The sequence below is a fragment of the Zonotrichia albicollis genome, chromosome 14 (genome assembly GCF_047830755.1).
Source record: "Zonotrichia albicollis isolate bZonAlb1 chromosome 14, bZonAlb1.hap1, whole genome shotgun sequence".
Classification (NCBI taxonomy): Eukaryota; Metazoa; Chordata; class Aves; order Passeriformes; family Passerellidae; genus Zonotrichia; species Zonotrichia albicollis.
Window position 1 is genome coordinate 7,912,238 of NC_133832.1, and position 15,282 is coordinate 7,927,519.

Sequence of the window (15,282 nt, forward strand, 5' to 3'; positions counted from 1 at the left end):
ATTAAACAGCTAACATTTGCCATCTTCTAAGACAACTATTCTGAGCAGTAACTTGTAAATCAGGAATTTACTCACGCTTTTCTTGTCCTTTTTTTAATTTATATATTTTAGACAAATAAAGGCGACGCCCTTGCAAATCGTGTCCAGAACACATTGGGAAATTATGATGAGATGAAGGATCTGTTAACCAACCACTCCAACCAGAGCCACCTTGTAGGAATCCCAAAGAATTCTGTCCCACAGACGCCCATTGACAAAAATGAACAGAACTTTTTCCCAGAACCGAGGAACAGGATGATCCCATCTCATCAGATCAGCAGCAACTCATCAACATCAATGCCTCCACCTTCTTCATTGTCATCTAATTCTACTTTGCTGCATGGCCACCAGAGCAGCAGGAAGTCGAGGACAGACTGGTCACGCAGTGGTCACAACTCCAGTGGGGCCCAGCCAAGCCAATCCAGTGGTCAGCAGAGTCGGACAAAGCACAGCTCTTCCCATGACCAGTCACAGGGCAGGTATGAAGATCTCTACAACTGCCAGAGTGAGCAGCATAAAAGTGGGGGAACTGAGGAGGCAAATGCTATGGCAACATCTTCACATTCAAGGAGGCACACTCATGCAAAGTCAGCACCTGGAGAGCACACCTACAAAGAAAACAGTCATTCGAAGTCACCCACAGAGCTTGAGTTTGTAGGCCATGGTCCTGGATCTCCACTTCCTTCCACTTCTTTGCTAACTGCAAATAATGGTCTTTCCACTCAGAATTTCCCACCAGGACTTCACTGTAAGAACAGCATGGTCCAGCAAAAGCCTACAGCTTATGTCAGGCCTATGGATGGTCAGGACCAGGTACCCAATGACTCACCTGAACTGAAACCCCCGATAGAAATTGAGAGTGGATATGGAAATCAGTCCTTTGGAGCACTGCTAGAAGGAAAAGTGAACACACCTAGTTCGAAGAGCAAAGTACCAAAGCTCAACATTCCTCCTGTTAGTGAAGTAAGTGGTTTAAAATATCTTCTCTCTAGTACTGCTTGAGTATTACATTCACTAAATATTTTTTCTCTGGAAATATGCAGTTGCATTACTGGAATAAACAATACAGTGTATTTCTTTTTCTAGAATGTGCATGACTTCTTTCAGCAGTTTGTTGTGATAGTCCCAGTAGCAATATTTAACGTAGTTTTTAAAGCACAGCTTGGAATACTAACATTTCTTGTTTATGATTAATATTAAAAGGCTAGATCTCTGTTGGGTGTAATATATGTGTACCAGCTATACTGGTTCTGGACAGGGAACTCTAATATCTCAGTTCATCTGCAATTTTCACTCTTGAATTCTCAGTTAGTAGGTAGTTTGATAGACAGATTGCTATTTTAAATTCTAAGGAAAAATGGCAGTGTTCAAATTTCAGTGGTACTAAACAGTCCTGCCAGTAAGGAGTTTATTTGCAGAGTTTGCTAAATTCCTTTTTTTCTTTTTATTGGAATTAATATGACTTAAGTTGTGAATAATGCTTATGAAAATTTGTCCCATTGAAACTTTTATGCATTTTGAAGAGCTCTTAATACTGGGATTCAGTCCCAATCTCTGCAACCAACAGTTTAAGCTGTTGAATTTTGTATTGCTGGTCAGAACAGTAGTCCTGTGAGGAACATTTTAGTTGGTTCATATTCGTGTCCATTCCAAGCACAAATGTATAATAAGGATATGGATTGAACTATTTATACTCTGTGTATTTTTTCTCTTAGTCTGAGTTTTTCTAAGCCTGTAACCTTTGGAAGGTAGGTGTACAGTGTACATATAAGCAGAATTGCAAGATGGGTTTTTCATAGCTTTCTGTTTTCCCAAAAATATTTCCCTGCTTGGTAATATTTTTATCCTAGGAATGAGGAGTGATGCATTCTTAAACTACTTTATTGCAAAAGGTCAGCTTTTTCTATTGGAATAATTGTTTCAAGCCAATAATTTGTTTGACTATTTAAAAACTTGATGTTATTTATTAACATTCCAGGCAGCAACAAAGACTGATGTGTTTTGCAGTAGAGCTTGGAATAATTTTCTGGGAACTGCATCTGAAAACAGTAAAAGGCCTATTTATATCAAGTGGAAGCTGAGGGTTGCTTGCAGATGGTGTTTTATTAGAAAATGTATTTGTTAATAAACGTAGCTTTCTGCAAGATTACTTTACAGATGTTTCTGTTTATTTTTACCTTGGGTTAAAAATCTGCTGGTGTAGATGACTGCAGAGTCTGCTGCAATTTGTCGCTAGCATTGTTTGGCAAGTAAATAATTGCATGCAAAGGAAATAATGATATTGCAAAAGCAAATACTTTTTCTCACTCCCGCCATCTATTAACGCTATGAGTCAATAGATGCACTTTAAAGTGCAGAATTAATGCAAAGTATTTTTGGAAATAAATTGTACCTTTTGCAATTTGTGTCGACTACTAAGAATGCATTTTTAATTTCTTTACTTTTTGAATGAAACCCTGGTGCTATGAAATAGATTGAGTTGTTAACAATGTTTTTTGGGTGCAGAATTTCACCCACATTCTTCTTGCATACCTCTAGGAACATCTGATATGCATTGTTGTTTTTGGAAGGATTCCTAGTTGCAAAAATGAAAAATTGCATTATGAATTTGTTGCTATTTTAGTTTATATCCTGCATAGTGAAAAGTATAGGTGTGTAATTAATTTCATGTTCAGATAAATGGCAGGCAATTTAGAAATGAAAGTAGATAATAATCATTTTGAGAGTGAACAGTAAGTTGAAGATGGAAAGAAAACCCAAAGCTGTGAGAAAATAACTTTCCTTTCTGAGACAGAACACAGGACAATAGCTGGACTGATGGATCTTTTGCAGGCAAATCTCCTCCTGAGTTTGGAAAGTTGGATTTTTTCGCCTGTGTCAAGACTGTGAACTTTGGCCCTCTGTGTTTTTCCACAGATGGGTATCCTGAATTTGATTTACCTTGCGTTCAGCTATAAAACTCCTTCCAATCCAACATTATAGATAACTGGTTTAGTTTAAGCTTAATCAGAACTGACAGTGCACACCTGTGAAACCCATAACCTTTTCAGAATGACTGCAGTGAGTGGCTCTGTTGTAATCTTTATACAATTGATGTGGAGGCTTACGATCCTTTGGTGGTGCTTATCAATTTATGAACCTTCCCAAGCCACCTCAAGCCATAGTGATCTGCTTGAAACAATTTTGTTCCTACTCCATGGGTTTCCATCTTAACACTGTTCCATGTGCTGGTAGTGATCTTCAAGCTAGCAATAGGAGAATTGTTTTGGGGCATTTCTGCATAATTTGCTCTGTGGTTTTCCTCTATATCTGAGTCTATTTTTTTCCAGTTCCTGAGTGTATGCAGATAGAATGCATACTGAAAGGTTTTTAGTGATTCTCTCAAAGTTTTGCTTGTTCTTAAGGTGAGGAATTCTGTAAAGAAATAAAATTCCTAGGTGATGGTCCTGCAATAATGGCATCCATTAGGGTATTCAGTGTTGGAAAAGAAAAAGATGGTTCTTGCTATCTTACAGAGAGAGAGGGGAATAAGTAACCAAATATTTGAACAAGCAGATTTAAAAGAAGTGCTCAGACTGATGTGGAAATATGGTGTCATTTATCATGGCTTAATGGAATGAGATGTTGAGTGCCCTGGAAACGTTCTGCCATGTGTAAGGAAGTGATCAATTTTATAACATAATTTGTGTCACTTGAGGTGTTGCTCTAAGAATCTTTGCTCATTTGCTGGGCCCAATTCTGCCATCAGAGATGCCCATCCATCTTTCAGAGCTACTCTGTGCAGACAGCTTTGTTAATGCCTCGCTGCTGGCGTGTCTCTGCCAGGCCAGGGATCGTGGGTCAGTGATTTCTGAGGTCCTGGAGATTCACAGGGAGTTCACACAGACTCACCAGGTGGGGTCAGGAGCTGGTTAGCAGCTCTTACACACCTGTGGACTAATCCTTGTCTCAGAGAGGGTGTTGCTGTGTAGATTCCCAGACCTTGGCTCACCCACACAGAGCTAGTTCAGACTTGACTGCACCACGAGTGGCCATTTCTGGTCGAGAAATAGAAGTAGCAGAGCCTCTGTAAACTTTTAGTTATGTTATGGAAGGATTTCTTTGTGATTTTGTGATCTTATTGATTTCTTTTACCTTTTTGCTTTGTTTTTCATATCAGTATTGTTTTCTAAGGGTGAAGGTAAAACATTTTATGATTTGGTGCCTTGAGCAAAACCCAGTGTAGCCAGTAGTGCCCAGGCCTGGCAGCCCCTGAGGTTCAGAAGCTGTGGAGCAGATCTTCATGAACTGGGAAGCCATAGGGCCATGATAGGAGTTCCTACGGGCACATGCAGAAATCCACCAGATCTCATGATAGCAATGGCCTTGGAGCTAAAACTGTGAGAGAAAATGTTAGAAAGCCTCATCCTGGTAATGTTATTTCCTGTTCCTTTCCTATCAACTCCCATCTCTTCAGTAGGTATTTACATGCATACATACATTGCAGTTTGTATATATTAATTTTGAACTTGCATTTAACATCTGATAAATTGTGGCAAGCGGGGAATATTGCAAAGAGCTTTTGTATTATGCAGAATTCCACCTACTTAAATCCTATGATGGCAGATGATTGTTACTTACCACTCGAAGAGAGCTGCATAGTTAAATCCTATGCATTTCTTCAAAAAAGTAGATGTTAGAGACCACAATAACAGCTGATCCTCTCTCTGCTGCTTTAAAATCCAGAATCTTGATACATGTATGTATATTTAAACCTCTAGGAATCAGATGCTTATAAATTATTTCAGATTGACTAACGCAGCAGGTGACAGCTGAAAGAAAGCCTGTATTTTTCAGACTGGGCTGAAGCACAAATTACTGGGAGCACTGAGTAAAGCAGAGGGTTTTAAGATCTGTGGGAACATCAGAAGCTGCATTCCTGGAAAACCTTATGCCCAGTTCCCCAGAACAATGCATGGATTTCCAATAATGGTTTAGAGATGGGGAATCAAGAGCAATTGAGATAATTTTTGATTCTCAAGGCAGCTTTTAAATCTCACTACAGAATTGGCTTCATGTTCCTGCAAAGCAGCAAATGCTCATGTACAAAATTTTCCCGAAAATACAAAGCTAGGAACAAATCCAAAAGGCCTACGACATCTATGTCACTTTCCACTTATGGAATAAAAAATGGAGAACTTCTATTTTCACTTTACTTCTAGGAAAATATTTTGACGGGTTCAGTATACTGCAAAGTGATAAGCTTCTGTTACGTGTTTCAAATCATTCTGTTATCGCTGCATGTATTGATTTGCTTAGTGCTTTCTGAGCTAGCTATAAAAAAGGCTGTTCTCCTTCTGCATTAAAGAGCAAGAAAAATTGACAGGTAGATAACCATATTGATTGAACCTAAATAGTAAATGCAAGAGGCTTATATATGACTTATAAAACTCTCTATAGGAACCAAAGCCAGCATAATGCCTTTTTTTTTTTTTTTAATTTAATAGAAAGTAGATGTCTTTAACCAGTCCCACCCCTTTTCGATATACATGCTACTCTAGTTGCCAACTGTAGTACATTACCATAGTTCTGGGCAAATCACTTTTTTCAAATGCCAGCTTTAGCTGTCCCCCTGACTTTGAGCTTGGAAGAAGAATGGACTGAATCACGCATTAAGATGAAATCCCTTTGCTTGGTTCATATTTCAAAAGTCTGAGGCCAAAAACAAACCCTAAGAGCAGTATTTCTTGCAGTATTAGAGGTTACAGCCATATGTTTTTAATTTGTAAATACTGTGAGAAGTAATGTTCTTATGATACTTCTAAATGAAGACCATATGGCACCACTCGACTGAAGACCTCTTACTGTGGCATTTTGAAGGCTACTGTCCCATGGCCTGGACAATGGCTAGCTAAGCTGTTTTGCAAGGACAGTGAGAGGACAGCTTGTCTATTTTAAATCAAACATAAATAAGCATATTTAGGGCCTGATTTTGAACCACTGTGACCAGTCTGCATTTCAGAACAGGGCAGTTAAAGTCAATTGGATGCGTGTGGCTGAAAGAACTGACCGTGTGTGTTTGGTTTGGAAAGAGAAGGGTTAGGTTCCTTCTTTCCCATTGTTCATTCGTTAGTGGTTTTTGTTTTGCAAGCTATTCCTAATTTTGACTTGCTGTGAGGAATCAAAAAAGTCTGAGTGAAGTTAGAGTTAACTCTGGGAAGAGTCAGACCTGTGGTGTCTTGAAGAGTGATTTATTTTTTTTGTAAACCTTTTTGAAATTCCCAGTGCCAGAGTAATTGCTTGTCTCATTTGGTGTCTCATGAAATGTCACAAAGTAAAATGACCTCAAAGGCTTTGGGGAGAGCTGTAGAAGAATTTGTTTGGCTTGAGCAAAGATGTGAAGGCATTATTCAAAGGCTGCAGGGGGACTGTAAGGTGTACTCATAACTTTGACAGTAAATTTGGTGCATGACTATAGAACAATCACTGTTTTAAAGCAAAATATCACAAGCTGTGTAAGACCAGAATTGAGTGTTATGCTACCTCAATGTTGACTGTTAATGTACATTTTGAATAATAACCAGGAGTTGCTAGAGCTAATTTTTCAGCACTTTGTATCCACCTATCTGGTGTGCAAATGCATAAGGAAGGATGTTCTTGGATTTTAGTATTAGTATGCTGCTTAGTTGTCAGCTAATAAGGGCATTCTTTTATGACCACCCCAGCAGGTGGAACAAAGGTGGAGCCTTTGCACTATGGTTTAATACTCTTCTGGAACATAACCTGCTGTAATAAAAATACTCTCTCTGAACAGTGAAATAAACAATGCTTGTGTAAGAAAAGATGGGAAAACACCATTTTTCTGTATTGGAATGTTTCATGGTGTGTGTTCTCACTCTGGGCTGTGATCAGCCCTCAAGGAGGGCATGCCTGCTTCTTTCTGAGAACAGGATGGGCAGATATTCAGGTATCAGCATTTGGCCTTCTGTACTACAATGAATGGCCATTTTTAAACCTTACCAACAGCTATGTTAAATTCTATTTTACCTGAAGCAATCTCTAAAGTAACACACAGCTAGTTTGAAAATACCTACCTACATATTCACTGCTCATTCCTGTCATAACTTTAAGATTTTTTTTTTCACAACCCTTATTCTTTGTAGAGAAACTGAGGTTTTAAATAGTCTGAGAACACAGAAGTCACATGTTTTTTCAAGTGCAGGCAGGAGAATGTACACACATTTCTGCATGGGCAGTGACAGCTGTTGTGAATCATCACTGGGACTGAACCTGGGGCTTTTCTGGGCTGCCTCTACTTCTCAAACAGCAGGGACTCTCCCTAGAAGCTATAATTTACTTTCTCCCAGTGCCACTCATTTAGTGAACATGATGAAAACACTGCATCCAACACATACCTGTTAAATATGTAAAAAGAAGCATAAAGGTAATCAGGGGGCATAAATGCAGGAGAAGAAAGTTTTAATCCTGATGAAAACAGTAGTCAAGTAGAAAATTAGACTGGTGTACCTGGTAGGTGTAGATCAGTAAGGAACAACTGGAATGCTCCTTGCAAATGCCAGGACAGCTGAATGGTGCAGAATGTGATTGGGAATTGTAGACAGAGTAGGAAATCAAACATAAAACACTTCAGATGTTACATGAGCCGTTGAGACAGAAATACAGCTAGTGAAAGTTAAAGGAGGGACAGCACCATATATTAGAAGCTGAATGATGATTTACAGAGAATATTGCAACAGGTAAAATAAGACCTAGGGAAAGAATCAGAAGAAAAGGTTATTCAGACACAGATGTGAGGAGGACATGGAGGAGTTGCAGGTGTGATGTGAATGTTCAGTGAGCTCTGGTTGGGCTCTCAGCAGGAACATGCTGACCATAGGGCAGCACATGAACAGGGGGTGTAAGCTCAGTGAAACTGGGCTCTCCTCATGGGAAAGAGCAACTGCAGTTCTCAGGTGTGGTCACCTTTCTGATGGGGATCACAAGAACAGAAGTGCTTAACTGCTCTTAATCTGATCAGATCTCATGAAAAGCTGGATTGATACTGGGGTCACTGACCCCTGGTCCCAGGCAGCCTCTCCTGCTCTGTCCCTGCATTCTCACAGGTGTGAGGTGCTCACTCACATGCACACCTCAGGCTCTTTTCTGTCCTTTCTTTTGTTGACATACAGAATTACACTCAGATTTTAAATTTTTTGCAGCAACACAACATGTATCATATGTGTAACAGACCTTCAAAACATGAAAATCAGAGGAGGTCTTATATGAGCATTTCTGGTTATGGCCAGAGCCACCCCACTGTGAGCTGTAGTCTCTGCTTCAAGTATGGAAAAGCATTTAGGAGCTGCAAGTGAAAACATCATATGGGAATACTTTAATAAAAAAAACCACAGTGAAAGAAAGTTGAACATATAACTTGGCAGTGCTCCATGAACTGCAGATATAGGTTAAAGTTATTTAGTTGGCAGGCAATTGCTGGTGTATTAGCAGTGTTGGGGAAAAAAATCTAATTTCTGTATTTTGGCTTGTGCAGTAAAGAAATTCCTCCCACATAAATATGTTCATTTCACCTTCTGGGAAGTAAAGAAAGGAAACTGTAGCTGCAGTCTGTTATTTAATCTTCCTGAAATTAGCATTTGGTGCTCAGGAAGATTGAAAGATTTAATGCCAATGCCTTCCTCAAAAGAAAGAAATGACACACCACATATGCTTTAGCACTGGTTAGACTGTTAAATGGAATTAATCAAAATCCATGTTAAAATATTTCCATGTGTTAATTAGCAACAGTTTGGAACATTAAAATACATATTGACTTGGGAATAAATTAGTGAAGAAATATCAGATTGAGTTTGTGGGGTTTTAACTGCAACATAATATACTGTGTATTTTAGAAAGGTAAATGTAAATACATTCCTCTGAAATGCTGTGGCAATATGCATTTCAAAATTGGGCAATAAACCAATCTAAACCAGGCTTTTGTTATGGCGCAGTGATACCATGTCCCATTTTAAAAGAAACATTGGATTGTTCCCTCATATAATAAAGCAAGAGAAAAACCCTTTAAAAATTCTAAGAGTTTCATCTCAGGCCAAAGGAAGTTTTCAAATCTCTCCTGTGAAAAATCAGTGTGATGTAGCAACTACCAACACCAGGTCTCCTGTTGTGAGTAGAGGAATTCACTTCTGCCTTTCTCTTCCTGCTGGGTCATTGCTAAGTGTTTTTTCCATTCTCTTATACTGAATCTTTAGAGCTGCAGAATAGCATAAATTAGGGTTTGTTCCATGTAAATGGGAACAAACAGTATCCATACTATTAAATTAATATACACAAGGCAGGGAGAGATACCTGTGGTAGCATTACAGATACCAAACTCCTTACTAAAAATAAGTGGCCATGATTGGCCCACAGAATATCCATTTCTCTTCCTAGGGAGGGAATGACTGCTCTTTTTCACAACAGAAGAGCATATAGAAACCACCTCCAGGAGGGAATTCTTGGAGTTGCATTTTAAGTTTGATCGCCCACAATCACATTAGTGGGGATAATTTTATATACGTTCAGCTCAGGAAAGTTAAAAAAGGTAGGTGGTTATTTTCATTTTTTCTATGGGTGCTGCTCAAGTAGCTATTTGTCCTGTAACACTGAGCTTAAAGAAAAGGTTTGGGGAGCTGAGGGAGGAGGAGGCAAGATAAATACAGATTCAGTCACTTTCCAGGCTAATGAGCCTGGAAATTTTGCTTGGATTCACAAAGATCTCTGAGAGATGTCAGTGATCATAGGTCTAAGCCTCAATCCCCATTAATACTGCCAGTCTAAACATATTTCAGTTGATACATGCTACTTTCCCTTTGCACATGTCCTCAGAATAATTTCCCATTGTTGTATCCCCCAGATGTGTAAACTTGTTGGGTTATATTTCACGAACTGCAAGCTGTGCTGCTTAAATCCACAAGACAAGCTGGCAATTGCTTCTGCTATTTGTAAATACTCAGGCATCCATTTACATCTGCCAGTATTTTAAATATAAACATTGAGATAACTCTTTCTTAAATATGCTAAAACACTAATATATACTTTGTAAATTTAGAAAATCATAAGAATCCTCAGGTGGATTGTGGGAGTCAGGAGTTGAATTTTATCACTTTGAGTTCATCCTGAGTGAAGGCTTCTTTCACATCCTGGTCAGTAACCATAACTCAGTTTAATCCTTTTTGATGTCAAGAAACCCTGACATTCATGTCATCAGAAAACCTGGAACTTCCCCCAAAAATATAATTGGGACTAGCATATGCTACTTCCACTTGAGCATGGTTAATTTTGAACCTCTCTTTGCATCCAGGAGTAGCTTTCTTAAGTGCCTTCCTTGTGAAGAAAAACTTCACAGTTTATTTTGCATTGGAACAGCGAGAGATTGTAACATCTTTTCTTCCCGCCAACACATGCAGTTTCACATTGACATGAAAAATGGCACAAATTTAGCTAGGGAAATACTAAGAAGGGTACTTTTTATTCCAAACAATTATTCTGGCAACCACATCATTCGTTCCACAATCCCATGATCACAAAGGTCACCATTTCACACGGGTTTATGGCGAGCACCACGCACTGTGGTGTCATGGACCACAAATGGTTTGCAGAGCCAAAGTGTGGAAATCAGGGATTTTGAGCTTTGCCAGTATTTCTGAGAGCAAAACTTGACCATTAAAGTTTCCTGAGGTCTGTGGAGTGACAAAAAGCCAATAAGGGTGTAAGCATTGCCTGTGCCAGTGGTTGATAGTTTTTCATTGTCATAAATTATTTCTACCAGGTAGAAAATAACTGGGCAGAGTGGAGTGGAGGCAGGGCTGCATTCACCAACTTTCTGCATACTGCATACAAAATACAATTAAATCCCACTAATTTTTACATACAAGTGCTATTGCTTTTTCCCCTCTGTGTAGTGATAATCTGGTTTTTGCCAGTTCCTTGACACATAAGATACCCAATTCAGTGTGCTAAAGCTAAACAAAATAAACTAGACTGAGAAGCAGACCCCTTTTTGTGGGGTGTTGAGGTGATGGTAAAATACAGCCAGACTAGATCTGTCCTACCCTTTTGTGATAGTATTGCTGTGGGTAATCCAAATAATTTCATACGATGACTAAGGCTTTCTGATTTTGATAAGAAGCAGCAAAATTTGGCCATAAATGATCAGTCTGAATTAAACTTGTTTAGGACTCAAAGCAAAACAAGGATATAGAGAATTATTGCTCTTCAGAGGAGAAGAAAAATTAAAATTTGCAAATCTTCATTTTGTAAACACGTTTTATTAAGATGTAACTGCACCTGCATTTCATCAAGAAAATTGTTTGCTAATGTTTTTAATATACTTTGATATATTGAATATATTTGATTTATTTTGATAATAAGGGGTTTTTTTCTGCTTTTATTAGAATTCTGCATGCTATAAGTTCCTAGTCCCAAGTATCAGATTTTGTGAGAGATGCCCTATTTACAGGTCCTAATAATTGTCATTGATGGTCCTTCCACCAAAAATTAGACCCAAGGGAATCAGTTTTCAGCTGAATGTTTTCTGTTCTGTTCAATGCTTAAATTTACTAGCATTGCTTGTCTGCCTCTTACTGAGTGGAATCATACAATTATTTCTTAAATTCTTCTTTGTTCCCACAACTACTTTTCTACTTAGTCCCTTTCCAAACAAAGCAAGATCCTGTTTGCCCACAGTGTTGATGTCTCATGACTCTTGGTACTTACTGTTTCCTTCTTATATACCATCAGATGCAGGCTGCAAACAGCTGTGGTGTTGTGACAGCAGCACAACATGTACTCTGTTGTCATAGAAAAGTCTGAACCTTTCAAGTTGAGTGCTTTGTACCTGAGAAGCAATCCAATATCTTCTGTTAGGGAGCTTTGAGTGAACAAGCTGCTCTTAAACCCTGAGGTGATTATAATACATGTGTATGAGGTGTTGAGCCAAAGCTTCTGTATTTATGTACATAAGAGAATGTTTCAGATGTGTTTTCCCACCATTCCTTGTGCATTTTTTCAGTGGTGAAGGCTGGACTTTGCATATGGATTATTGTAATCCTCCATCCTTATAGCAATATCCCACCTTGGATTGAGTGTCACATGGGGCAAAGAGCATTGCAGATATTTTGGAACAATTTTCCTTCATGAATGATTGTCTTCTCTCTGCTCTGAGGAAGGAAGGAGAAAAAGCCACAGGACTGCATTTTCCACAGGTTTGTGTTTGAGCTAATAAACTGTGCTGAGAGTCTCAGCTCAGGCTTACACTTTATTATTTTCCAGCCTGAAACACAGACTGAGATAACTCAGATCTGCCCACAATAGACAGCACAAATATTCCTTGAAAGGATTCCAAAAGTTTTGAGGCTTGGATAGCTGTGGCAAGAGTTTGTGTATATAAAAATATGTGCCATATAGGTTGTGTATAAAGGCACTTGAAAATTAAGCAAAATGTGCACGCAGCTGTATCAAGATTTTGGAAAAAAAGTGTTAAATTGCAGAATTCATTTGAAAAGATGAAAACCCAACCTACAACAACAACCACAAAAAGAAAACAACCCACATGCAGAAACAATGAAAAGCCACCAGTGTAATTTTGCATGTGGCTGTTATGCAAGGCTCCATAGGGATTACCTTTGACACTGGGCTCTCCAGCCTGCAGCTTCTTGCATAACACACTTGCACAACAAGCAGCACTTCACAGCAGCAGGTTTAGAGCCAGGGCAGAGCTCACTGCCACTGACATTGGCTGCAGTGTTCTGTGAGAATGCTCTGAGCCATTTCAGAACTAAGGGTAGAAAATGGAATAAAGGAGACTGTTGGGGGAAAAAGGAGAAAAATACCCCACTACACATCAGTCTTGCAAAAGTAAAAGAAATATATATAATTTTTTCAAAATCTGGTGTCTAAGCTTATTTGTTTTACCAAAAAGGAACAATCAATGCATTTTCTCCATGGGGGTCCATTTTTTTCCTGCCAAAGTCAGTGTAATTTTTACTTCTGGTTTCATGGAAGCACTTTTTAGAAACAGCTTTTAGCCCTTTAGAATTAAGCTTAATAGATCATAAGTGTTCTGTATTTTTTCCCATCTCATACCTAAGGTTAATAAATCAAAAGTGTTCTCCATTTCCCTCCTCTCATATTTCTATACTTTCTCCATATTATGCCAAACAGTGACACCAAGAAATGAACCTACCCTTCCGCAGAGATATTATTTATAAGGACTGAATTCCAAACCCACAGCTGCTTATAGAAAACTTGTCATTGATTCAGTAGTGTATGAATCAAGACCTGTGAAAATAAAGTCAGAAAGGACCATTCTAAAATTAGCAGATACCAGTGATGACTGCATTATAGAGTGGACTGGACTGTTTGTGCTATCCTTTTATGTAGCACTTCAAAACACAATTTCCACTGAAACAAGCTCTTGGGAAAATAAATGGAGAAGTTTCCAAATACTATCGCTGTTTCAGTATTCATACATAATAAACCCAGCTTCTGTAAATAACTCATTTTATCTGTCAAACATTGTAGGCACATATGCCACATTTACTGTCACTGGGGTCGTAAATAAACAATGTATCTGTCTACACATTACTTATGTCTGGAGGAAGTGAACAAGTACACATGAAGAACAGTGTGGAACCTTTTTTTAATTGTGTAATAAATAGTTGGTCTTGCTATTGTTAATTACTTTAATTACATCTGAAAAAATGCAGTTCATAATTTAATGCAGGATGCAAAAGGGTAATACTCAAACAAAAAATTAGGTACGTATTTCTTAAATGCATTTCTACATCCACTCAGTCAAGTGCAACTTTGGGCTTGGGACATTTTGTCTCTATTCTGAACAGAACAACAGAAAATGGCCCCCCTCAAATCGCAGAAGCAGCACTAAAGATGGTTGACTTTGTAATTGGAATCTCCTTGAAAGGAAATTTGCAGGTTTTCAATCCCATCATAATCAGTGGGGTTCTCTGTGTATACCCATATAGAATTTACATTTGGGTTTGGAGTGTAGGCCCTGACTCTGGGATACTGTATATGTGTATGCATGAGCCAGGCTTGTCACTCCTTTCTGACACACTGTTTGCATCATTTCCGGTTAAGTTTTTGCTGTGCCATTTGCTTGTGGTCACATTTAGACACCAGAGATAGTAGGAGACTTCTAATGAGAAACCAAAATATCAAGAATTTGCCTTTGCCCACTGGCCCATCTTAACTGGTGGTTAAGATATGTTCTGAATACTTTTGTTTTCTGTAGGCAGCATTGTCACTTAAAAGACCAATTTCTGAGCCTATCTTAGGATAATTGGTTTCCTGATATATGCTGGGAAACAGCCAAATCCAAACCCAAAACCCAGATTCCCTTCAGTCCCTTCTAAATGCATTGTACTTTTCTTGGGGAAAAAATAATCAACCAATTAGGTATGGGTAGTGGTAACAGACTTGATTTATGATAGAGTAAAAGTAAGTTAAGCTCTGAGCTAAAGTGATAGTAGAGCTTGTATTTATATTGTTAGATCATATTTTCATTATTAATTGTAGAATTATTATGCTCTAATGTCTGTACTAACCACCAGGACTGCGAGAGAGACAATGTTATAAAACAAAACAAAAGCCTTTATAAATTCTGTTGATTGGCTAAAATACACCTTTTATATTAATAGTCTTTTACCTAAGCTAATGAGCCAGAGTATTAAGATTTAAGACATTAGAGCTATTAATGTAACAGTTAATGATGATAAAATTCAGCTCTTAAGTATTTCCATGGATCTCTTGGTAACTTATGAATGAGCAGAGCTTGACCCTCATTGCTTTGCTGAAACACCAAAACACCACAATAAAGGACTAAGGTAGATTTAATCCTGGATGATTAAGTCACAGGGTAGCTGTGTGTTTGAAAAGAAACCTATTTATTTCTGTTTGCCACTCATATAGCAAGAATCTATTGTGTGCATCTGTGTTATTTTCCTTTGACATTGTTAAATATCTGATAAGTTGTTTTCTGACATGCCTAATGTTGCAAGTGGAGTGCTAGAAACCACACACATACGATCTATAAGGATCTGGATTATAACAGCACTGCAATGAGAAGAATTCCAGAGCAGGCACCTCTTGTTAACAGCCCTTCCATAAGTGCTTAAGTTCAAATTAACTGTTCTGAAACCCAAATTAGAGTCAAATCTGATGTGAGCCAATTTACTCTGCACAACAATC

The 15,282-nt window shown here is 38.4% G+C and overlaps 1 protein-coding gene across 5 annotated transcripts in view; it reads left to right on the forward strand.

Moving 5' to 3' along the window:
• Positions 1-15,282, forward strand: part of AFF2 (ALF transcription elongation factor 2) — a 329,969-nt gene that overhangs the window by 91,460 nt on the left and 223,227 nt on the right. For all 5 annotated transcript variants that reach the window (XM_074551557.1, XM_074551555.1, XM_074551559.1 and 2 more), the window contains exon 3: positions 112-1,002. In XM_074551557.1, the coding sequence (XP_074407658.1) occupies positions 112-1,002 (891 nt within the window). The remainder of the gene's footprint in view (positions 1-111; positions 1,003-15,282) is intronic.